Source organism: Trichoderma ghanense (assembly GCF_004382785.1).
Source record: "Trichoderma ghanense strain CCMA-1212 chromosome Unknown scaffold_11, whole genome shotgun sequence".
Taxonomy (NCBI): domain Eukaryota; kingdom Fungi; phylum Ascomycota; class Sordariomycetes; order Hypocreales; family Hypocreaceae; genus Trichoderma; species Trichoderma ghanense.
The window spans coordinates 881,928-904,696 of record NW_027395674.1 but is presented as its reverse complement, the minus strand read 5'-3'; the positions used below and the strand labels follow the sequence as shown (position 1 = coordinate 904,696).

The 22,769-nt window shown below is 52.3% G+C and overlaps 9 protein-coding genes across 9 annotated transcripts; 5 read left to right on the top strand and 4 right to left on the bottom strand.

The window, feature by feature from the left end:
- Positions 1-4,088: 4,088 nt before the first annotated feature.
- On the top strand, positions 4,089-6,988 carry CCMA1212_008316 (putative alpha-fucosidase A; the record flags this gene model as incomplete). The annotated part of the gene is made up of 10 exons (XM_073705455.1): positions 4,089-4,224; positions 4,286-4,368; positions 4,437-4,524; positions 4,588-4,765; positions 4,837-5,541; positions 5,599-5,763; positions 5,819-5,871; positions 5,930-6,108; positions 6,163-6,331; positions 6,378-6,988. The coding sequence occupies 10 exons, from the start codon at positions 4,089-4,091 to the stop codon at positions 6,986-6,988; spliced, it is 2,367 nt and encodes a 788-aa protein (XP_073556106.1).
- Positions 6,989-7,828: 840 nt separating this feature from the next.
- CCMA1212_008315 (Uncharacterized protein) lies at positions 7,829-10,566 on the top strand (the record flags this gene model as incomplete). The annotated part of the gene is made up of 5 exons (XM_073705454.1): positions 7,829-8,264; positions 8,335-8,488; positions 8,569-8,863; positions 8,927-9,355; positions 9,418-10,566. Coding segments are annotated over 5 exons (2,463 nt in total), but the record flags the coding sequence as incomplete, so codon positions are not given.
- A 594-nt stretch (positions 10,567-11,160) lies between these two features.
- On the top strand, positions 11,161-12,156 carry CCMA1212_008314 (Trans-1,2-dihydrobenzene-1,2-diol dehydrogenase; the record flags this gene model as incomplete). The annotated part of the gene is made up of 1 exon (XM_073705453.1): positions 11,161-12,156. One exon carries the CDS (start codon positions 11,161-11,163, stop codon positions 12,154-12,156), a length of 996 nt encoding a protein of 331 aa, XP_073556104.1.
- A 99-nt stretch (positions 12,157-12,255) lies between these two features.
- Positions 12,256-14,046, bottom strand: CCMA1212_008313 (Gamma-glutamyltransferase; the record flags this gene model as incomplete). The annotated part of the gene is made up of 2 exons (XM_073705452.1): positions 12,256-13,573; positions 13,646-14,046. 2 exons carry the CDS (start codon positions 14,044-14,046, stop codon positions 12,256-12,258), a joined length of 1,719 nt encoding a protein of 572 aa, XP_073556110.1.
- Positions 14,047-15,148: 1,102 nt separating this feature from the next.
- Positions 15,149-16,435, bottom strand: CCMA1212_008312 (1-aminocyclopropane-1-carboxylate synthase-like protein; the record flags this gene model as incomplete). Its single annotated transcript, XM_073705451.1, has 1 exon — positions 15,149-16,435. One exon carries the CDS (start codon positions 16,433-16,435, stop codon positions 15,149-15,151), a length of 1,287 nt encoding a protein of 428 aa, XP_073556109.1.
- Positions 16,436-17,602: 1,167 nt separating this feature from the next.
- CCMA1212_008311 (uncharacterized protein) lies at positions 17,603-18,574 on the top strand (the record flags this gene model as incomplete). Its single annotated transcript, XM_073705450.1, has 1 exon — positions 17,603-18,574. One exon carries the CDS (start codon positions 17,603-17,605, stop codon positions 18,572-18,574), a length of 972 nt encoding a protein of 323 aa, XP_073556108.1.
- A 630-nt stretch (positions 18,575-19,204) lies between these two features.
- CCMA1212_008310 (60S ribosome subunit biogenesis protein NIP7) lies at positions 19,205-19,828 on the top strand (the record flags this gene model as incomplete). The annotated part of the gene is made up of 2 exons (XM_073705449.1): positions 19,205-19,421; positions 19,488-19,828. 2 exons carry the CDS (start codon positions 19,205-19,207, stop codon positions 19,826-19,828), a joined length of 558 nt encoding a protein of 185 aa, XP_073556107.1.
- Positions 19,829-20,304: 476 nt separating this feature from the next.
- CCMA1212_008309 (SPBc2 prophage-derived aminoglycoside N) lies at positions 20,305-21,132 on the bottom strand (the record flags this gene model as incomplete). The annotated part of the gene is made up of 1 exon (XM_073705448.1): positions 20,305-21,132. One exon carries the CDS (start codon positions 21,130-21,132, stop codon positions 20,305-20,307), a length of 828 nt encoding a protein of 275 aa, XP_073556282.1.
- Positions 21,133-21,347: 215 nt separating this feature from the next.
- Positions 21,348-21,764, bottom strand: CCMA1212_008308 (uncharacterized protein; the record flags this gene model as incomplete). The annotated part of the gene is made up of 1 exon (XM_073705447.1): positions 21,348-21,764. The coding sequence occupies one exon, from the start codon at positions 21,762-21,764 to the stop codon at positions 21,348-21,350; it is 417 nt and encodes a 138-aa protein (XP_073556283.1).
- Positions 21,765-22,769: the final 1,005 nt, after the last annotated feature.

Here is a 22,769-nt window from a genome sequence, read left to right as displayed (position 1 = left end):
TATGCGATGATTTCCGTCTCTTAATGCGTCAACCACAGCCTGCCGCGCATCATCCGCCATCCTAGCAGGTCCGCATGCAACAACAGCCAGATTACCACCCTGAGCTCCGCTTGCCGCCGACTTAACGACGGAGTGAATGTTTGGTCGACCAATGTGTTGCTCAACCTGACTTGGTACCTCGCCCATGTCAAACGCATCCATTCGTGAGGACACGTAGAGATGCACTGACAATCTGCCGGTGGCAATCGCATCCTTGGCCTCTTTGCCCAAGACATCCCTTGCGAATTCGGGCTCGCGAACAGCCCAGTGTAGCTCGACAGTGGGAAGAGTATTCGTCTCATGACAGAGAGTGTTCAAGTATGAGAGGGCAACGACAACTCCAGATCCACCTGCGATAAACAGGACTCGCTGGTACTGATGCAATGGCTGTGTATGCCCATAGGGTCCATCCACCAATACCCTAAGAGGCGCCGGAGTTGCTTGTTCATCAGCCAACATATCTCTGAGGCGCCCAGAAAAGCTATCGTATGGCCTGATCAAGAATGCCATGCGCTGCTTCATGGGTTCGACGTTTATGCGGTCACCCTCAGCTTCCAAGGGACTCGTCGCTGAATCCAGTAGCGGCAGCCCCTCGTTATCATCTGTGAACTCTGCCTTGTGTGGAAAATCGCCCGAGAAAGAGGCAACAGTAAACGGATGGCTCTCCCAGAAACGCTTGTCGTCCAAAACTGTAAGGTAAAAATAATTCCCTGACCGAGGCTTGTAGAGCGCCTTGTCGACGGGAATGCTTAAACGGACGATGTTTGCGGATGGACTATAGCTTGCCAGGGCAGTCGTTGACCACTGTCCAGGGTGGTGAATGATGATTCGGAGTAATCGCATGGCTCTGTCAAATACCCAGATGAACGCAGGGATCCAGACCAAAGCGTCGTATTCTCCATTAAATATGGAGACGTGACTATTGTTCGGATGTGTTAGAGTCGCAGGGAATATCACCCCCAGTTGGACGTGGTCGGGCCTTACCCAAGCATTGTAAAGAGGATGAGAATAGACAGTACGATATGTATGAGGAGAAATGCCTCGTAAAAACAACGCCGTATCCAATAGACAGAAAAGACGAGTAGCGCACACATCGAAACAGTCGCCTATTGGTAAGGTCAGCAAATCGTCCAACAAGGGGTGAGGATCGTGAGATCTCATACTATTTGGCCAGCGTTCCAAAACCACATTGTGAACCACCACGCGTAGTAATTCCATCCTCCATCTAGCCATTATGTAGCATCAGCATCGATACCTACGACATCACGTCTTTTACCGGCAATGTACGTGTGATTGATAACTTACTCATAAAGATGAGGACGGTGTAAAGAATCGAATGAACAACAGCTTCAAGGGTTGAGATTCGGGCACACCAGCGGTGAAAGTTGTTGTACGTTCCAAAGTCCCAGCCTGTAAGCCAAATAGCGACGTTGTTTCGCATGCCAAAGAGCCAAATAAAGGGGAAGTTTGCAAAGGAAATGATGCCCGTACGATCCGCCATGTACCGCAAGGCCTGTTTGGTGGGCGTGCCAAAGCTGCATCAACAAGTTAGCATAAGGCGACAAAGAGGTAGGGCCAAGGAACGTATGGCGTACTAGATGTTATCATCGATGATTCTATACCCGTGCACACAGAAAACGACATTCATCAGAAGAAATGTCGTGATAGTGAGCGTTTGGATGCGTGAGGGGATTGTCGCCCACCATACATTCTGGGCGCATCTGTATCCGAAGGTTGCAGGAATCGTGACATTGCGCTTGAACCAGGACCCAGTCTCTGTCCAGATTCCGGTAAGATCGAAGCTCCGGTGGCTGTAGAAAATCTGTGAGGCAGCGAGATAGGCCTTGTTTCCAAGGCCGACGAACACTACTGCCGCCCAAAACACCATTACCCCGATGCTGGGGGGAATGTCAGTGGACCCTCGCTGATACTAGAGGACACAGGGGAATTACCCGTAGAGGTGATGTAGCCTATAAGCATATTCAACAGCGTCCTACTAGGTGTCAATGATCAGATCAATGATGGTTGGTAACACAGAAAGGAAGGGTCTCAATACCAAGGTCTCGAACCAAGCACCGAATCGCTCGGGTGACGGTAAAACCACCCCAGCCAGTGGGTTATCCGAGCCAAACGTATCACCCTTGCCAATCTTCTTTACCCCAGCAATCTCTTCATCGGTGAAGTCGGTTCTAAAGGCCGGAATGGGACTTCCAAAAGAGTCATAGCACGTGGCATTGTGATGTTGTATCGCCGAGTCGCACGTCCGCGTTCCACAGTTCAGGCTGAGACACAAATACTTGGAAGAGAGAGCGAGACGGCTTTGGCACGCCTGCCTGAGTGGTGATGCGGTAGCATTGACGTCGGCAAATCGCAGAGACTTTAGAGAAGCCTCACAGCTCCTCACACACAAATCAGGCGAGTCTTTCGGCACAGCAGCGGCTTGACGAGCGTGGGAGACTTGGGCAAGTGGCGGCAGGCATAAAGCTGCTTGTGTGAACAATCTCATGGCGGTGGCTTTCGATTCAGCATATCGGTGCCCAGTTGGTGCGACCTTGCTGGAGTCAGTTCGCGATGCTGCGTGGATTTGGCTCGTAAAGAACAAAGGCGGTATTTGGCACACATCAGCTGATCTCGCGCTTCCTCTCCGATGCGAAAGGCATTAGGTTGGTCCGAGCCATGATCAACTGACGGCTTATCTGATTGATAAGATCCACCCACAACCGGCCCCGTGCTGGACAAATCACATGGCTGTTCCTGGTTGACCTAAATACAGTAGCAAGCGATTACTGTAGACTGCTTATATAAAGTCGGGTGTTCTTGCGGTGTCAGCGCTGCATCAGCCGATGTCGGCTGATGTTGCAGTGGCCGGAATCTCTTTGTGTTGCTCTCCTGACTTTCACTTGAGTCTCTAACAACTGGAAATTCTCTTCAAAGTTGGACTACTTTTTTTCTTTCTTTTTTTTCTCTTACATACATCCGATTTGTTATTAAGCTCTTATTTTCCCCGTAATGAGGTTCCGGCATACCGGTATATGCTGAGAATGCGCATTCCGCGTAATCACCTGTTATTCATGCATCGCTAGAACGGGCTTTAACAGTCTCTCAGCACAACCGACGGAATTGCCATCGTTATTCTGCTCAGAGAAGAGTCGCGGGAATATGTTCTTTAATCCTAATCAAATCCATAACAAGGAAACGACATGTGCAAACAAGCGGTTATCCGTACCGTATCCGCACCGTATCCTGATCGTTGATTCTGAATTCAGCTTGAAGCAAAAGAGGCCTCGGTACAATGTGGCTTTGAGCATGGTTCATCTACATCATTTGTTACCACATAGGTACAACCGGGCATTGGCACCAGAGTTAGATTGCTACGGATTTTGCAAAGGAAGCCGGGAGCAACATGTGCTGTCTTAGCGGACCAGAGGTTCACCCGCCTCGTGCTGTCTCGATCACAGAAACTCCAACTTGATGAGTATCTAGCTGTCTCTCTCGGCATCTTTCTAGTCTCCATAAATGATTACTCGACACAGCTTGAACAATTCCTTCAGCACTCTGAAGCTAGCACGACTACCGTCGGCAGGTCTTCCTTCCCCACGATTAATCCCTGCCTTGTGCACCCCAAGATGGATCCAGCCCGCGTCGTGTTGAATTTACCCTTTAATTAGCATAAGCTTTGCGAAGCTTCCTTTCAGGAAATGGATTGCAGATGTCATTCGTGGTATGGCCTTCTGTCTCTCGTTCCCGTCGGGTCCAGCACAATATCACCCTACGGGTCGGTTAATTTCGCCCGAGATGTGACAGATGAAGATTTGCATCTTCTCCAGATTTGACTGCTTCTCTCAGTGTACTATCCTGCTATAGGGATCGCTGGTATAGACGTTTTGCAGCAACCCCGCATTCTCCAGGGATGGTGATGCATCATGGTGGTTGGTGATGAAGTGACTGATTGACAACTATATAAACGGTTAGGTGGCCCGTGAACTGGATTATGGCTCAACAGCTGTTCTAGGCTCAGAGCGTTTGCACCGAGAGGAACGTTGGCCACAATGTTGCCCGCAAGGCTCATTGCTGTCGCTACCTGCGCCTTGGGCGTAAGGGCGAGGAAACTATGGGCAACTGAACCAGCCGATGCAGGGAACATTATCATGACGGCATATCCGCTGGGAAATGGAAAGCTTGGAGGTGAGTTTATTGATCACTGTTGCCCGACTGGAAGACAAAGCAGCTAACCTGAGATGCTTAGCGATGCCACTTGGGTTGGTGGGGGAGGACATCGTGGTATTAAACGAACACAGTCTTTGGTCCGGAGGCCCTTTCCAGAGCCCGGTAAGCCTTCGATCCCGGCTGTTTACCGGCAGCTACACTTCTCCAACGGTTGACTGACTCTGGAGCAGGATTACATTGGCGGAAACCCACCGGCTCCAGTGTATACGGCCCTTCCCGGCATTAGGGAGACTATTTGGGAGACTCAGATCAACAACGGTGTGTTCCATTTGCCTTTGGGTATCTCTCTCTCCTGTCTAACGCAAATCCGCTCTCGCCTAGACATCAGTGCTCTGTATGGAGATCCAGCATACTACTACTATGGCAACTATGAGACCTTGGGCAATCTTACCGTTAAGATTGCGGGAGTCAACAAATACACCTCGTATAACCGCGCGCTAGACCTCGAAACCGGCATTCATACAGCCGAGTTCAAGTCAAACGGAGCCAAGTTCGCCATGTGCGTGTCTCACCCTGAAAGAGCGCTACGAACTCCCGCAGAAGTCTGTCACGGAAGCTGACCAAAAGTAGAACTACATTTTGTACATTCCTCGATCAGGTCTGCGCTTACAATATCCAGTCGAACAAGCCGCTACCTGATGTGACAATTGGCCTGCAAGACTCTCTACGAAGCAATCCCTCATCTAACGCGACATGCGACGCCAATGGAGTGCATCTGAGGGGCCAAACGCAAGAGGACATTGGCATGATCTTTGACGCCCGCGCTCAAGTCATAAACCGACCTAAGAGAGCGACGTGCACGTCGTCTCATGGCCTCTCCGTCCCTTCGGACGGCAGAACCACTTCACTCACTGTCGTGTACGCAGCTGGGACCAACTACGATCAGAAGAAGGGCACCAAAGCGAGCAACTACTCCTTCAAGGGCGTTGATCCAGCGCCAGCTGTTCTCTCTACTATCGAGAAGGCCTCAAAGAAGAGCTTTAGTAGCATGTATAATGCGCATGTAAAGGATCACAATGCTTTGTTCAGCCAATTCAGCCTGGATCTTCCAGACCCCGAGAAATCGGCTTCCGTGCCGACAGCAACGTTGATGGAGAATTACGACTACGACATCGGCGACCCGTTCGTTGAGAATCTCCTCTTCGACTACGGAAGATACCTGTTCATCGGGTCGTGCAGGGATGGCTCGCTGCCTCCCAATCTGCAGGGCATCTGGACAGAATCGCTCACCCCGGCTTGGAGCGCAGACTATCACGTCGATGTCAACGTTCAGATGTACGTTTGACACTTCTGGGCCTTTGCTCTGGCTTTGGCTGACGTTGATATACTTAGGAACCACTGGCACACTGAGCAAACTGGCCTAGGAGAGATCCAGGGTCCGCTTTGGGATTTCATAATCGATACATGGGTGCCTCGCGGAACGGAGACAGCTGCATTGCTGTATGATGCCCCCGGATTTGTTGGATTCAGTAACCTCAACACATTTGGGTTTACGGGGTAAGCTACTCGAACATTCCGCACCATGTTGAGGAAATCTGCTGACGCGTTGAAGCCAAATGAACGCTGCTGTGTGGTCCAACTATCCAGCCTCCGCTGCTTGGCTGAGTGAGTGAACAGGGTGGTCCATCGAGTCTGTCCATATACTGACTCTTTGCTTCAACAGTGCAAAATGTCTGGAACCGATACGACTATAGCCGCGACACCCACTGGTGGAAGACTGTCGGATATCCTCTCATGAAGTCTATTGCAGAGTATTGGATCCACGAGATGGTGCCCGATCTGTATTCCAACGATGGTACGCTCGTCGCTGCTCCTTGTAACTCGCCCGAGCACGGCTGGACGGTAAGGCACTCGCCCCAAGCCACCCCGTGATGCAGGATGCTAAGCTTGGGACAGACGTTCGGCTGCACACACTACCAGCAGCTGGTCTGGGAAGTCTTTGACCACGTAATTGAAGGCTGGGAAGCTTCGGGCGATAAGAACACCACGTTCCTCGAGACTGTCAAGGAGACTCAGTCGAGGCTGTCTCCAGGAATCATCATTGGCTGGTTTGGCCAAATTCAAGGTACGCGTACCGCATAAGAACTGATTCCTTGCTAACTCGAGAACAGAATGGAAGATTGGTTGGGATCAGCCCAACGACGAGCATCGCCACCTTTCTCACCTCGTCGGCTGGTATCCCGGCTACAGCATCGGCACACACATGTGGAACAAGACCGTCACCGACGCCGTCAATGTCAGCCTGACGGCCCGGGGCAACGGTACGACAGACTCAAACACCGGCTGGGAAAAGGTCTGGCGAGTCGCATGCTGGGCGCAGCTGAACAACACGGACATTGCGTACACGTACCTCAAATATGCCATTGATATGAACTACGCAAACAACGGCTTCTCCGTCTACACCACAGGCAGCTGGCCATACGAGCTCGCAGCGCCCTTCCAGATCGATGCCAACTTTGGGTACAGCGCTGCCGTACTGGCGATGCTCATCACCGATTTGCCGGTCCCGTCTGCGTCCAAGGCCATCCACACGGTCATTTTGGGCCCGGCTATCCCGCCAGAGTGGAAGGGCGGCTCTGTTCGGGACATGCGTATTAGGGGTGGAGGATCCGTCGACTTTTCGTGGGATAGCAATGGCTTGGTGAATAAGGCCACGCTGCATAACCACAAGGAGGCGATTAAGATTGTCGATGTGAATGGCAAGGTCTTGATTCATCAGTGAGGGAGAGACGCTATATAGTCTCGGCAAGTCCTTTGCGGTGAATCGAAATCAAGAGTACATTGAAAGACAGATACAAGCATAGCTTAAGTTGAATGCTGCTGTTGAATCTGCTCTAGGTTGTGGCTGAACATGATCCTCCCGTCTCCTTTGGAGAACATTGCTTGGACGTGATTTTGTGCGTATCGCGTCGCCTTGACGAATTTGGGAGTTAGCTCTTCTCGCCCTATTGCTTCATCTAGAGTTTGTTTTCCTGTAGCGTCTGTTCCAGAGAGCCGTGTATCATCCAGTAGACACTCCGTAATGGTGTGAAGAGCCATGGACAAAGCTGCAAGTTACTCTGTGGACACAGTAGTGATATTGTAACTTGGACGAAGCGGGGGGCGGGGGGGGGGCCATCATGTGGCTGGTTGCAAGCTCACAGGCGCCACGAATTCAGCTGCCTCCCCTCATATTGTCGGTGAGTATCTCGAAACCTTTCAGTCAATAACTCAACAGCATTTGTCTCGTCTCCAATATTCAGCCTCAGCATGTCTGAATTTCAAGATATCAAAGCTCCCCAATCCATCCCATGGTCGCAGCATTTGGTAATAGGTGAGCAGCTATTGACAGCCTGTTCTCTTCACTAAATTGGGCCCCCTGTCATCTTAAGCGTCAATCCGTCTTTTCAGCGCCGGCACCTACAGCCGAGAGAGCTCTGTGCAGCCAATGAATGCATCGACATGGCTTATTCCTTGCAGCCCTACCCACCGGGACACATGTCAAAGCTCTCTTGCCAGCACTTGATCTTGGAATAGGAGCTTCTCTCGTGACCGTGATTGTTCGGACTCCCATCTCTTGTGCCCTTGCTTTCTTTGCCCGTCAGCTGCATGCAGTTTCCCTGGGCAGCAAGTCATCGCTCCGAAACTACCGACTGCTCTCGTCAGTAGACGTCCGGCTTTTCCCAGCATCCCGGAGCTTCGGCCCCTCCTTGCCTTACGCGTCCACCAACAGATTGTCGGTCATCCTCTCGGGCTTTTTCGTCGCCGCCTGACCTCCAATAACAGGAGTCGCACCATCCGCTGTCGCCGAGAGAGCTCCGGAGTCCCCTCCATTTCGGGCACGGTACCGATTTTTAGCAGATGCTTACACGAGTCTGCTGAGATGCCTCTACACTTGGAGGTACCGCCGGTCAGAGACCCCGACCTTCGCCGGTCGCCGTCACCCCCGCCGTCACCGTCGCGGGCTCTCCAGACGTACAACGATAAATATGTTGTAGTCTATGACTTTAGTGAAATAGGTATATCTCCATCCAAAGCACTTTTCTACTAATTGGGCCCAGTAGAGCATCTACTAATTGGGAGATGCAGACTACTATGAAGCCGCAAAAGAATTCACAGCCTTGCTGCAAAGCCTCGAGGCTACCGGCCTCCACGTCGAAGTGAGACCGGGGTATGAGCAGACCATCCTGCTATTTGTCAAGGCACCGAGTGCACTCCTGGGAAACAGAGTTTACAAACTGAGGTATGCGCTGCTTGAGATGGGTCTTATTGCACCTTTCATTGTTCCGCTGATCAGTCGCGGTAACTGATAATACACAACAGGGTGAGAGACTGGCTCTATGGCATCACCCAAACGCGGCCGCCAGGTAACAAACATACCATTGTGGCTGCATGGTATGAAGCTGAAGACCTCTTATCTATGGACCATTTGGTAAGGTGGCCGCAATCCATGGGAGGAGCGGGCATCACTCCAGGTCTCGGCGAATGGAAGAATGTCAAGGCCATCTTCCCAATGCACAATGATAAAGTAAACCAGAAATTGCTACGGAGTTTCAGCAAGAAGCTACTCCTTGGAACTGATGATCTCGATCAAATACGGGATCTTTTTGGCTCAAAGGTATGAGGAGATCTTGACAACCAATTCATGCACTGTTCGCTAATGGAATTGGAATGACTCCAGGTTGCCTTCTACTTTGCTTTCGGACAGTCCTATTCGGCCTTTCTTCTCTTCCCAGCCGTGACCGGCCTCATCTCTTGGCTATGGCTACCGAAGTACTCTATCGTCTACACCATCTTGACTGTAATCTGGTGTACGGTCTTCCTCGAATACTGGAAGGTCCGGGAAGTCGATCTCAGCGTTCGATGGCGGGTGAGAGGAGTCAAGAAAACAAAGACGAACCGGCCAGAGTACAAATACGAGCGAGTCATTGTGGACCAATACGGCCGGACGATTCACTACAGCCCCAAGTGGAAGCAGATTTCGCGGCAGCTCCTCCAGGTGCCGTTCATGGCCGTTGCGACCGTGGCGCTGGGCCTCATGATCAGTGCGGTTTTTGCTGTCGAGATCCTGATATCCGATTCATACGATGGACCGACCAATCTGTACCTGGTGAGTCGATTAACAGATAAGAGAAGCGTAAGGTAGAGAAATACCAGGCTAACGAGACACAGGACTATCTGCCTACCGTGCTCCTGGCCGTCCTGATCCCCTACATCAGCTCATACCTCGAAACCGTCGCCAAATGGTTAACAGACTTTGAGAACCACCGAACGGCAGACAGCCACGAGATGTCGCTCACGCAAAAGATCTTTATCCTCAGTATCATCACCAACTACCTCCCCATCCTGCTGACAGCCTTTGTCTACGTTCCATTTGGCGACCGGATATTTCCCTGGCTGGAAGACCACATCGTTCATTTCGCTCCCACCATCGGCGATCGCTTGACTGAAATGCCCTTTAGGCTGGACTCTGACCGTTTGCGACACGAGGTCATCGCATTGACCGTGACCGGGCAGCTGTCTAGCTTCTTCGAGGAGAACATCTTGCCCCTGATCAAGTATAAAATGAGCAGTTGGTACCGTGAGTACCGTCGCAACTATACCAAAGACACGGTCCTCATATCCATGGTCACCGACGACGAGGACGAGGCGCAGTTCCTGGAGCAGCGCCGCAACGAGGCCACGCTGGAGCCGTACAATGTGCAGGACGACATTGCAGAGCTGGTGCTTCAGTTTGGCTATCTGGCCCTGTTCTCGTCTGCCTGGCCGCTTATTCCTCTGGGCTTCCTCGTCAACAACTGGGTCGAACTTCGGTCCGACTTTGCCAAGATTTGCATCGAGCATCAACGGCCAGCGCCGTCTCGCGCAGAAGGCATTGGGCCATGGATTGTCTCTTTGGAGATTCTCGTGTGGCTGGGCAGCATCTCCTCCGCGGCAATTGTTCACCTATTTAGCAACGATGGAGTCCTGAGCGGCGGCTGGTCAACTCTCCCGCTGACTATTTTCGTCAGCGAGCACATTCTTCTCGCCCTCACATGGATAACTCGAGTTATTTTCCAGCGCCTTGGTTCTGAGCAACTACGCAGAGAGAGAAGCGAGCAGTACGCAAGGAGATTGAGAATCCTGGAGGAGATTGAGGAGCACAAGCGCGATGGCGAGCACATTGGCATGCGGGAGCGAGAGCGCAGAAAGTCGCTGCTGATTGCGGGCAACGAGAGCTTCTGGACGAAGCAGCTGGAAGAAGGAGCGAGTTCGGCGGCTGGAATGAAGCTGATTTCGTTGGCGAGGAAGTCGGATAGAGAGGGCAAGAAGAAGCAGTAGATTGGTTCACAACTTTTCATGGGCATTCGGATTCGGTCTTGATATCGGCATTGCCCGTTCATACAGACCTCATAGACTTGGACTTGTAGGCAGCATGAAAGGGCTTCTTTCCCAGTCTCAGTTAAAGACCAGATGTTCCAGTATCTCAACTAAGACATAAATCTCTTCATCCTCGACTCATCCGCAGCTGTGGTCCCCAGGATATTTCGCATCTCTGTATCCCACAAATAATTGTGAAGCTTCGTGTTTTCCCCCTCTTACAACCCCACACAACTCATTTTCTTCCGGGCGCCAATGGCATCACTGCATCAATGCGCATCTCACGGTTGCAACCGTTTTTGTTCCCAGACTCCGCAGTGATTTCTGTATCGGCTCTCGTCGGCGAATCCGGCGCCCGCCGTGCTCCGCATGGAAGAAAAATCTCGTCCGCTTTTAAGCTTGAAAATTGGCTTCGAGCCGCGGCTTACTTGGACCCTTGGCCCGTTAAGATCTGAACTCTCCCATTCCAACAAGAACTCGACATTATATCAGTTTCGTTCAATTTCCAAATAATAAAAGGATTTCCAGACAGAGTTATCAGAAAGCCATCTCAAAATGCTGCGTTGGGGCATCCTCGGAACGAGCTTCATCTCCCACACCGTCGTAAAGTCCATCCTCGCCAGCCCCAACTCACGCATCACCGCCGTCTTCGGCCGCAACCAGGCCCGTCTCGACGAGTTCGCCGCAAAGTACGACATCGCCACCAAGTACCAGGACCTGGACGCTCTCCTCGACGATGCCGAGGTCGACGTCGTCTATGTCGGCTTGCCCAGCCACATGCACTCCTCGGCGGTGATTGCCGCTGCGAAGAAGGGCAAGGCCATTCTCTCGGAGAAGTCTCTGGCAACGACCATGGAGGACTCGCATGCCATGATTGCGGCTGTGAAGGAGGCCGACGTCTTCTTTCTTGAGGGTCTCATGTATCTCTGCCACCCGCTGATGGAAAAGGTCGCTTCCATTATCAAGTCTGGCGCTCTTGGCAATGTCAAGGGCATGTCCGGATACTACGCCGCCAACATCTGGAAGAAGGCCAACCCGCTGGGCATGGGCACCATTTACAACCTGGGTTGCTATCCGGTCTCTCTTGTTCACTTTGTCATGGAGACGGCATACGGATCCGGGGCGTTCGAGAAGCGACAAGTCACTGGCCTAGGCAACCTTTCCAACGAGGGCAGCCTGCATGCGCGTGATGCATCTCTCAACGTCCGCTTCGACAACGGCGTCCTGACTACGATCCAGTCGACCGACAGCTTTGGCAACGACTTTTCCTTTTCTATCCAGGGCGACAAGTCCGTGCTGCGGTTCAAGACGAATCCTTGGCTGCCGCTGGCGGGCGACAACATCATGGAACTCAAGACCTATGGGGGAGCCGCGGAGGAGATTGTCGTTCCAGCGCATATGGACGCTTTCGGACACCAGGTGAAGCGCGTCGAGGATTGCATCGCACAGGGCTTGAAGGAGGCTCCGAGGCCGTCACCCAGCTGGGCGAACTCTGTCGAGATTATGAGCTTGTTAACTGAGTGGGAGGCTGACATCAAGAAGCGGGCCTAATCTGGAGCGGACATCGCCTATCAGCAATAACAGCGTTCAATATCATACCCAACATATCTTTCATTATATCTATTGTATACAAGTAAATGACCAATCCATTCAGATGGCAAAGCCACCAGATGACACCTGCCTCGGCTCTCCAGCAGCCTCAAAGGTCCCATTCGGCAACAGTCTCAGAGCCTGCGCAGTGCTTTGCCCCGGAGCAACCCAAGTAACATTATGCCCAAGCGACTTCATATACGCCACCGTCTCATTATCGTAGGCATACTCAAACGTCGTCTGAGCGGGAACAAGTTGGTCGTGCAAACGTGGCTGGGCGAGCGCTTCCGCAGTCGTCATGTTGCCATCAAGAACGTGGATCGTGTTCTGAATGTTTGCCGTAATGATCCTACTTCCGCCCGCAGATCCAAGCGCGAGATAGAGCTTTCCGTCCACCGTCTCGGCAATGATGGGCGAGATGGACGATAGGGGGCGCTTTCCCGGACGAATGTAGTTTGCTGGGCTGGGGATGTAACCAAAGCTGTTGCTGATGCCGGGAATGCTGAAGTCGTTCATTTCGTTGTTCATGATGACGCCAGTTTCGGGCACAATCAGCGTTGAGCCGAATATCAGGTTGATTGTCGTGGTCATGGAAACGGCCATTCCGCTGGCATCCGCGGCGACAATGTGCGACGTCCCCGGAGTTTCGAGCGACTCCAGTCCTTTGGGGTCGTAGTAAGCGACCTGCTCCGTTTTGAAGTCTGAAATCTTGGACCGAATCTCGGCTCCAGTTGCGGGTTCTATCATCCTTTTTGAGTATTCGTCAATTCCGTCGACAAAAGAGGGATCTCCCAGTTCAGTTCGCTGACCGTAGGCAAACTTGACAGCTTCATCCAATAGATGCGTCGTCAGATTCACTTGAGAAGGATCGTTGAACCCACTATATCCCCCGATAGTGTTGAGAACGCTGAGCGCAACAGCACCGCTTGACGGAGCACTTGTGCTGGTGACTTTGTAGCCACGATAGTTGATATGCAAGGGCTCTCTGATGGCGACAGTGTAGTTCTTCAGATCCTCCAGCGTCATGATTCCCCCAGCTGCTTTCAGTGCGCGAATGGTGGCATTGGCAATGGGACCAGTGTAGAACGCATCGGCGCCATGGTTGGCAATCGCCTCGAGCGTATCAGCATATCGTTTGCGAGTCATTGTCTCGCCCAGCCGGACGAGGCGGCCCTTGGGGGCAAAGTCAATGGCCCACGCTGGATCTTCCGTGAGGAAGTTGTTGGGGCTGAGCCCCTTGATGGCGCTGACCAGGTCTTCGTTCACTTCAAAGCCGTATCTGGCAAGCTTTATTGACGGCTCGATGACATGGGCCCAAGGCAGAGCGCCGTACTTGTGGTGGACATACTCGAGGCCTCGAAGTTCACCAGGGACACCACTAGAAGATGTCAGTACCATCGTGCCCCAAAAACCTATTGGAGAAAATCCGCTTGTTGCAGGGCTTACTTACCTTGCGAGACCACCGTGGATGCTCAAATCCTCATCGTCGTTATACATATCCTGAGTCGCAGCAGCTGGCGCCGTCTCACGCATGTCGACAAACTCATACGTGCCATCACTCTGCCTCAGCAGCAAGAAGCCGCCCCCGCCAATGCCGCTGTGATACATCCCAATGACACCCACGCAAATGATGGTGCCCACGAGCGCGTCAACGGCGTTTCCTTTATCCTTGAGCAGCTGGATGCCAATCTCGCTGCATACTGAGCTTTGTGAAGCGACGGCCCCTTGCTTGGGGATGTGAATACCGGGAGGCGGACTGCATGGTGGTGTTGGCGAGGCTCTGCTGTAAGGTAACACGGATAGAAGAAGTGTAAGTGGTCTAACCACCGATCGCAGACGGAGTTGGGTCATGCTGGAGTATGAGGTTGAAGATTGCCCAGCAGCCGAATAGGGACGCCAGGGGGCCTGGAATATCGGGAAGGGTTCTTTGGGGAGAGGAACGGGCCAGCCTTATATACCGCCAACCTTCTCCGTACAACACACCATATCGTTTCGAACATTCCCAAACTGTTGGCCAATTGCCACTTTCCTGGATGAACATACAGCTCAATGCACATCGGGATCATTACGATTAGACGGCTCGGTCGGCCTATCAGTCTTGCAAGGTCACCGACAAACGGCGCTCTAGGCTTGTCGTCTTTGCGGGGGAAATAGAAGACAGGGATATCAACGGGGTTAGCAAATACTACTCTGTCTCTTCAAAAGGACAACAGATAAAGGTAATCATAGTGCAGAATCCAGGGAGAAGACGATTCAACAAGGGCCACGGATTATGACGTCTGGATCATCCATATGCATCGTTATCTTGGCCTTCCTGTCTGAGCTAGAGCTATCCAGAACCCGGCTGGTCGGAGGTCACATCCGATTACCAACAGCATTGCCATATTTCAGCCAACAAATATCATCTCTCGAAACAGTGTATAAAGCCTTCTAAGATGCTCCGTAACGTGGGGACTCAACACGATTGAGTGAGCTCTTCAAGACGCGATAAATGTCACCACCAACTAGTTTCCGCCTTCGAGTCTTCAACTGGCGCAAGCCACACCTAAACAGTTATCGCTCTTCAACTCTCTCGCCTTTTGAAGCTCATAGAGGGCGCATGTTACGGGTCTTTCACTTGTCATCCCCACTTCCCCTCACGTTCAAGTCAGGGGGATGCAAATCCGCTATACCAAAACAGCTGGTTGTTTGTCACAACTCACGGTGTCATTATCTCTTCTTTTTTTTTCGATTGCATTGTTCTACAAGAAAAGCCTCGGAAGCTAGTCAGGTTGCAAAAGAACATCACAGTCGGAGTTGGCCGACCTTGCGCACCATCACGATAACCAGAGTCCAGAAAGCCGATGTCTGACGCCGAGATCGGCCAATTGTAGACAGCGATCCAAGGAAATGTTGGACAGGCATATGATCGTCTTACTAAACACGCTGCTTGTAATGCATTGGCTGAAACTCATCACAACTCGGCCAATGCCGTAAGCACTCTCTTCAAGCCCTCCCGCAGATAATCCTCTGGATGCGAAAACACAATCCGGAACCAACCAGGCTCCTCCGAGCCAAAGGCCGTCCCAGACGCCAGAAAAACCTTGTGCTTGAGCAATGCCGTGGCTATCGTCTTGTTCAAATCCCTCGTCTCGGCATCGGGATGAAGCTTCTTGAAGACGCTCCCCAAGTCCACCCAAAGGAAGAACGCTGCATTCACACCCGGTCGATACGTGATGCCGTTCTCCTTTGCCCACGAGGTCACCACCCTGTACTGCTCCGCCAACCTCCTCTGGTTCTCTGCGATATATGCTTCCACCCAGGCGTCGTCTTCAAGAATGTTTGCTGTAGCATGGTCGGCAATGGATGAGGCTGAGCTGTACAGATTGAGGGGAATCAGCGCAGCGTGCAGCGATGGGTTGGCCTGTGAGATGAGTGCGCCCACTCTGAGACCGTTGGCCCCAAAATCCTTGGACATGCCCCAGAGGACGTGGACGCGAGCCGGGTCGATGATACCGGTAGGATCGATGCTGAGACATGATGTGAACGGTTCGAGCGGAACGCCGGCGTCAACCGTGTTCTCCCAAACGGACAGGGCGTAGATCTCGTCGCTGATAAAGTGCATCTGGTATTTTTCACAGAGTTTCATGAGCCCAACAATTGCGTCTCTCGAGTAACATCTGCCAAGCGGGTTGTGAGGATTGCAAAGCACCAATCCTGCCACTTTCGTTCCTTCAGCCTCTGCCTTCTTCAGGGCCTCTTCATACTTGGCGACGGCATTCCCGCTCACCGGGTCGATGCCGTGAAATGGAACAGGAATGACTTTGGCTCCCGTTCGAGCCGTCAGGTCCTCGATGAAGGTCCCATAGTATGGCTGTCCCAGCAGGAATGCTTCTCCAGGATTGGCACACGCCCAGGAAAGATGTTCAATCGCCGCGCTGCACCCATTGGTCACAATGACATGAGCAGGGACAATTGGGGTCACAGGCTTAAGATGTATGTTGAGGAAGCGAGACAAGGCTTTCCGCAAGTGCTTTGACCCCGAGGCGCCGTCTCCATAGGTGAATGCATGGTTAGACAGGGTCAAGTTCTCGTGGATGTGCTTTGAGAGAATATCGTGCATGAGCCTGTTTTCGGCGACGCCCAAGCTGACGGTTCCAGAGGGGTTTGTGTCTGGGTCCCACAAGTCTTGCAGAACTTTCCATATTGTGAGTTCTTGCGCGGCTTTTTCGGAGTGTTTGGCTCGTTCTGAGAGAGACATGATGGCGGTGGTGATTGATGCTTCTGTTTCACTGGAGAGTCCAGAAGAGGGGAGATGGCGTCTGAGCTGAGCGGAGATGGAGCTTGTAACCTGAGCTGAGAGAGTTCTTGTAGGAGCCAAGAGAGGTAAATGCACACGGGCGATGAGAAGGAGAAGAAGAGGAGAAGGGGCTTTTTGCTTTATGTAGCAATGATCGAGATCGTGACTGGATGTCTTCAGAGGGCGCATGAAAACTCGCGCCCTTTCTCGCGGCGAATGCTAAAGACGGCCAGCTTTGGCGTCATCGGGCGCCAGACCAGAGCCAAAATTGAGAGCTGCCTTGGCAGCGACTGTAGACAATATGAGTCAGGCAAATGATTTCGCCGTCACGTGCCATCTCGTAGCCAGTGACCTTTCAATCTCTCTTCTGGTCGATGCCTTACGCCATATTGATGTTGGGATTGATTGGAGTCGAGACAATGAAGGGCGGGTGCCTTGTAGGTTAGCTGTGATGAGTCGAGAACATAGACGCATGCCTCTCAAAAGTAGCCATCCAGTGACTGTATCATTGAGTGAGAACGAACAACCTGAGTGTTCTAATAATGGAGGGGTATGCTAAAATGTGTGATTTGCACGTCATCTTTCAAGTCTCGAGATGATCGAGAATTAATCTGGCTTCAACTGTAAACCGATTATGAAGCGTTTCTGTTTCAAGCGGCATCTCGCTGGATCATGTGCAACTACTTACCCGGCATTAAGAACGACTCTCCGTGAGTATCGGGGTAAACGGAGCGCCTAAACCAGAAGCAGTATATTTGCGATCCGGTTCTCCGTCCGTTTGTCCAAGGGTACGCCCTACAAGCTGGTGAACAGCCACCGGAGATGTGCGGGATACTGATTACCGTATTGGGCAAGCTGAGGAACCTCCCACTCGGCCTAAGACATTCGCGAGCTTGTCTCCGAAAGCCACCAGAAGTCGGCTGAGAGAAGGCGTTCCCAAGGGCGTCACCCGAATTACAGACGTGGCATTGGAAACATGTATATAAATCGCCTTGCATTCAGATCATCTGGGATGTTCATTTTCAAACCATACATTAAAGGCAAGCCTTGGAGTGAAAGCCAGAAACCAGTATACACCATCACTCATCAATCACATTGCATCCCCTACCTCACTTACGATCCATCACAATGACCAATGTCCTTCTCCTCGGCGCTACTGGTTACGTCGGCAAGCGGCTAGCCGAGACTCTCGTTCGCAGCGGCCAACACAAAGTATTCGGCATCGCTCGCTCAGAGGCCAAGGCCAAGGCACTGGCTCTCGCAGAGGTCACGCCCATCATCTGCGCGGATCCGGTCAACGAGCCCGCGGCTTATATGGATGCCGTCCGCAAGCAGCACATCGATGTCATCGTTGATATTGCCGGTGCGAACCAAGAGTCGGCAAAGTTCCTCAGTCACGCAAAGGAGCTCAGTCAAGAGCGATTGAACAGCTATGCCGCCGCTGGCATCACGGGCCCTAAACTGGGCTTCGTCTACTGCTCAGGCACCTGGGTTCATGGATCCAGCAACCAGCCCGTGAACGATCTTCACACTGCCGGCCCCAACGCCGCCACTCCTCCAAGGGCCCTCGTTGCGTGGAGAGTTGGCCTCGAAAATTCCATTCTTGCTTCCTCGGACGTTTTGGATGTCGCTGTTGTGCGGCCAGCTCTCATCTATGGCCGCGAAAACACAATCTGGACTCCCTTTATCCTGCCACTTCTCCAGGCAGCCCGCAGTGGCTCATCAGAGCCTGTCAACATCCCCTTGCAAGCCGACGCTAGACCGGCTCTCATCCACGTCGACGATGTGGCCACTGGATTCCAAAAGGTGATTGAGAATCTCTCTTTGATCAACGGTGGCTCCGTCTACCCGGTCTTTGATCTGCTCACCAGCCAGGAGAGCATGTCTGAAATCTTTTCCGCCATGGCCTCTGTTTGGGGGTTCAAGGGAGACTGTAAGCTGGTTGGGCCTGGAGATGATTTGTTTGCCGAGGCCATGAGCACGACCATGCGAGGGTCCTCATCGCGTGCACAACAGCTGCTTGGATGGGAGCCAACCCGGATCAACGGATATGTGGCGGACATGGATGTGTATGCGGCTGCATTCGCCTCTCAGCACTGATGAGTCGGCCATTTCTTGTGGGCGTGGACGAGATCTCGTAGCCTCATTCAAAGTCATAGAAGCGGAACAAAGAGTGCAGATGATCCGGATGGCGCAAGTGTTGTGAGATGTGTATCTTGTCGTGAGCAGTTTGCAATGTGTATCAGGATAAGTCAAGCACATGATCCTCCAGAGTATTCATTAATGGACAGATGGACAATAGAGGACGGTGATTCAATCTCATCATTGAAAGCAACCTTGGTATTCGAGGTGGGCATTCATAGGTAGCGAATGGGAGCAATTATGTATCTTGTTCGTGATGCAGAATGAGGCGCACGTTTGGAGGAGGACAAAGAGAAGAACTCCAGATCGCAATCAGCGCCTACGCTTGTAAAGCTGCTGCACTTTCAGGCCTAGCGCTGCAACGGCAAGATAGCGCCGAGGTTCCTTGACGCACAGTTTCCGTGCAGAGGTACATGGCCAAGCAGCGCCCCACATACAGATGCTCCCGAGTCTTATCGGACATTTTCTTATCGGGCCTGAAAAACTTCTGGAGCCAAACATTTTCTTCTTTAGATCCAATATATCAAGTTCTTCTTTCTCTTACACCCAAACTCATCGCTCTCTTTAATCTTGCAACTAATCGCCGTCATGCGCCCCCTCACAGAAGAAGAGACGCAAGCCGTCTTCAAGAAGCTCGCCGAATACACCGGCGCATCGCTCAAGAACATCATCGCGCCCCAGGAAGACGGCGATCGCAACGTCTTCCGCCTGTCGCAGAACCGAGTCTATCTGGTCCGGCTCTCCATGGCCAACCTGGCGACGTCCATTGCCCGCGACAATCTGCTCTCTCTAGGAACCTGCTTGGGTATGCACTGCTTCTCTGCCTGCAGACTGCGCATCAGTCGAAGCTAACGTGACATGAAATGAATAGGCAAGTTCACCAAGTCTGGCAAGTTCCGAATCCACATCACTGCCCTCCCCATCCTCGCCGAGCACGCGCGACACAAGCTCTGGATCCGCCCCAACGGAGTCATGCCCTTCCTCTACGGTGGAAACATTGTCAAGGCCCACGTTGGCCGATACTCGGAAGACTGCCCCGAGCACCAAGGTCTCGTTGTCTACACCATGGACGACGTGCCTCTGGGCTTCGGAGTCAGCGCTCGCAGCACCGCCGAGAGCAGGAGACTCGATCCGACCGGTGTCGTGTGCTTCCGACAAGCCGATTGCGGCGAATACCTGCGCGACGAAGATACCCTGTTCCAGTCTGGCTAGAGGCAAACGGTACGACTGGTTCGACGATACACTGGCCTTTGTTTCGGGCAGCAAGATGTTACACTTTGGAGTTCATGGGCGTTGGTGGCAATACTACTTTACGATTGGCATGGCGTTTAAAGACTGGAGAATGCTGAAGAAGGGTTCTTTACCGGAGGAGATGCGAGGGGTTGACATCAGAGTTGCCGGCACACACGGAGATTTGGATAAGGGGAACTGATGTCCATGTGCAACCGCGGATCATCGCAAGGTGCGTCAAATCTTATATGGACACTCGTCATCTCTGTCTACAAGACCCTCGTGGAACTGCTCCTGGAACAAACAGGAAGCAAATCAGCTAGCACCATATTTCATGGACCATCAAGGCATATATCATTTAATGAAATAGCAACACAATTTCCTCACCAGGACTATGCATCACCACACTGTGACTTGACCTACACTTCAGATCTTTATGCGTGAGAGTAACAGGCAGGTCACTCAGGTTTGGGTCCACTCCTGTGCTTGTCCATCCATATCCTTGCATACTCGACCACCTCTCGCACAGAAAACAATCGACATTCAGCTGCCCCTATTTTTGCGCGAAAGACTTTGCAGTCTCGCTCGAAATCAGCCCCGAGGTCCTCGAAATCGTCGTCAGTAGTGGGCACGATATCTTTCACAGTCATCCACTGCCGTTGACCGTCGACATTGATTGCGAACGAGTTGTCTACAAGGGGAGCAGGGCTCTGGAGTCGATATTCTGCGAGGTGCAGAGCGGTGCATCTATCCCATCCAACTCCTATCAGCAGCACCCAAGCATCTGCAGCTTCAAGTTTGGCCAGCGGGCTCGATTCGCCAAAGCGACAGTCTGGTGCATGTGTCTCTGTGATGAACTTTGCTTGAAGTCCGACCGCTGCAAACGACGTCTGCGGATGGGCAGATCGCAGGGCACCAGGCCATTTGCGCAGCGTCTCTGGGACCACGCCGACTCGTCTGCAAATTGTCGCGGCCGGATCGAAAGCTGGCGTGGAGTCTCGAATCGTCTGCCACCATGATTCGGGCACCGGAGGAGCCCTCCATGCTGCAGGATCCGAGTTTTCGCCTGTAAATGTCGGAGCAACAAGAGTGCCGGACGGACCGAGCGCAGAAAGAAGAGACTGGATGAGAGAGGGGGCGAAGCCGGGAATGAAGCCGATGGATCCAAGAGAGGAGTGGACGATGAGAATCGGGTCGGTTGAGGGAATGCTGGAGAAGAGATGCTTGAATGCGGCGGTAAGCTCCGACACAGTGACGATGGCGGTATATTTGGAGTCGCCGGACATGGTGAAGACGAGGCAATTCTGATGATTCCAAAGAGGAGCAACCTGACTGGGAATTGTTGGAGCTGAAGCTCGATTATGAGGCAACTGAGATCCGAACTTCAATGAGGGGGGGATCAAGTTCACCGAATGACTCACAGGCTTCAACTTCTCCAATCCGCCACACACATTCGTACGACAGAAAGTGAGCATCAAATCAACTTGCTCCTTAGGGAATACTATTGCCAGCGCCTTGTTCGTCTTTGCTCATCCGTCCTCTCTAACCTCTGGAACCCAGCCTTCATCGCCATCTTGTCCGGTTTGACGTTTCCAACCGTGCCCGCGAATCCTTTCTGCCGAAACCCCTCCAGCACCCGCTCTCTGTGATCCCCCTTCAGTCCGGCCGCAATCTTCAAAATGTCTTCCACATCACCGCCAAACTTGGTCTGATCTAGGGGCGATTTCCATGCGACGTGATCATCCGGCCTGATGAGAACCGCATTCCGCTCCCAGAGGTCCCGTACGTGCTTCTCTGTCGGCAAATGAACCCTTTTCAATGGAATACTCAGGCGCTCCGCAGCCTTGCTGAACTCATCGGAAAAGTCGACAATGGTGTACTCCTCCCCAAACCAAGTCAAAGATGCTCGTCTCGCCATCAGCAAGAAACACATGCGGCGGCCTTCGCTCCAGGCCACGTCGACGGGACATCATGGCGGAAGTTCCACTCGGGCTCCGAAGCATCCGGATCACCAACGACAGCCGGCGACGCGTTGTATCGGTAGCCCATTTCGATGCTATGGTCCTGGTTCTCGCTGTCGTTGGTAAGGAAGTAATTAGCCAGCTCCGCCTTGAATGAGTTCCCCAGCTTGCTCTGCGAGAGGATGTCGGGCCCGACCTGAGCACAGTGTTAAGCATCGCGTGAGGGTATGGTCCGACCTAAGGAACTAGAAGCAACAAGACCATGGGGATATGGTTGACAACGTAGCAAGCAAGGCTTCTCTTTAAACTTCCAACAATAAGTCAAGTGGACTTTCTGATAACTCCTCGCTTCATGTTCTCACACACATGTACTGAAGCTTTGCTCCTTATCGACGGAGTCAGCAAGTTACACATATCCCTTCAGTCACAAGTCATGTAACCCAGTCATACTTCGTGCGTGCCCTCGGCTTTGACATGGAAATATCGTCGTCGGAATTGGCCACTTGGAACTCCTACACGCAGGTTGCATCTGCTGTCCATGCTGAGAACCGGCCAAGCTAATAGCCCAAGCCTGCCGGAGAACCGAGATCGCCTTCGGGACGCGTTGAGCTCCCGAGTAATTCGCCCTCAATCCATGTTCCGCGCAGATACGATGCATCATGGCAGCTAAGCCGAGACCCTTCCCTTGTCCATCCAATACAGCCAAGTCACATTTGAGCGAGTACCTTCCAGGCGTGTCGGAAAGATGTTCTTGTCCGCATTTATGCTTTGCATGACCCCTTTCTGGATGTGTGAACTTTATTGCTCCTTATTAGTGGACGAATATCTCTCGATTCTTGTGTCCTCGGCAGTGCGAGCAATGTAAGATGATACCATCTTGCCAAAACAGATTCAGTCAGCGGCACGCAGACACACAAAGTGAGATGAAAGCACCCCAGTCTCCGGTCTTCATGTGTTAAGAT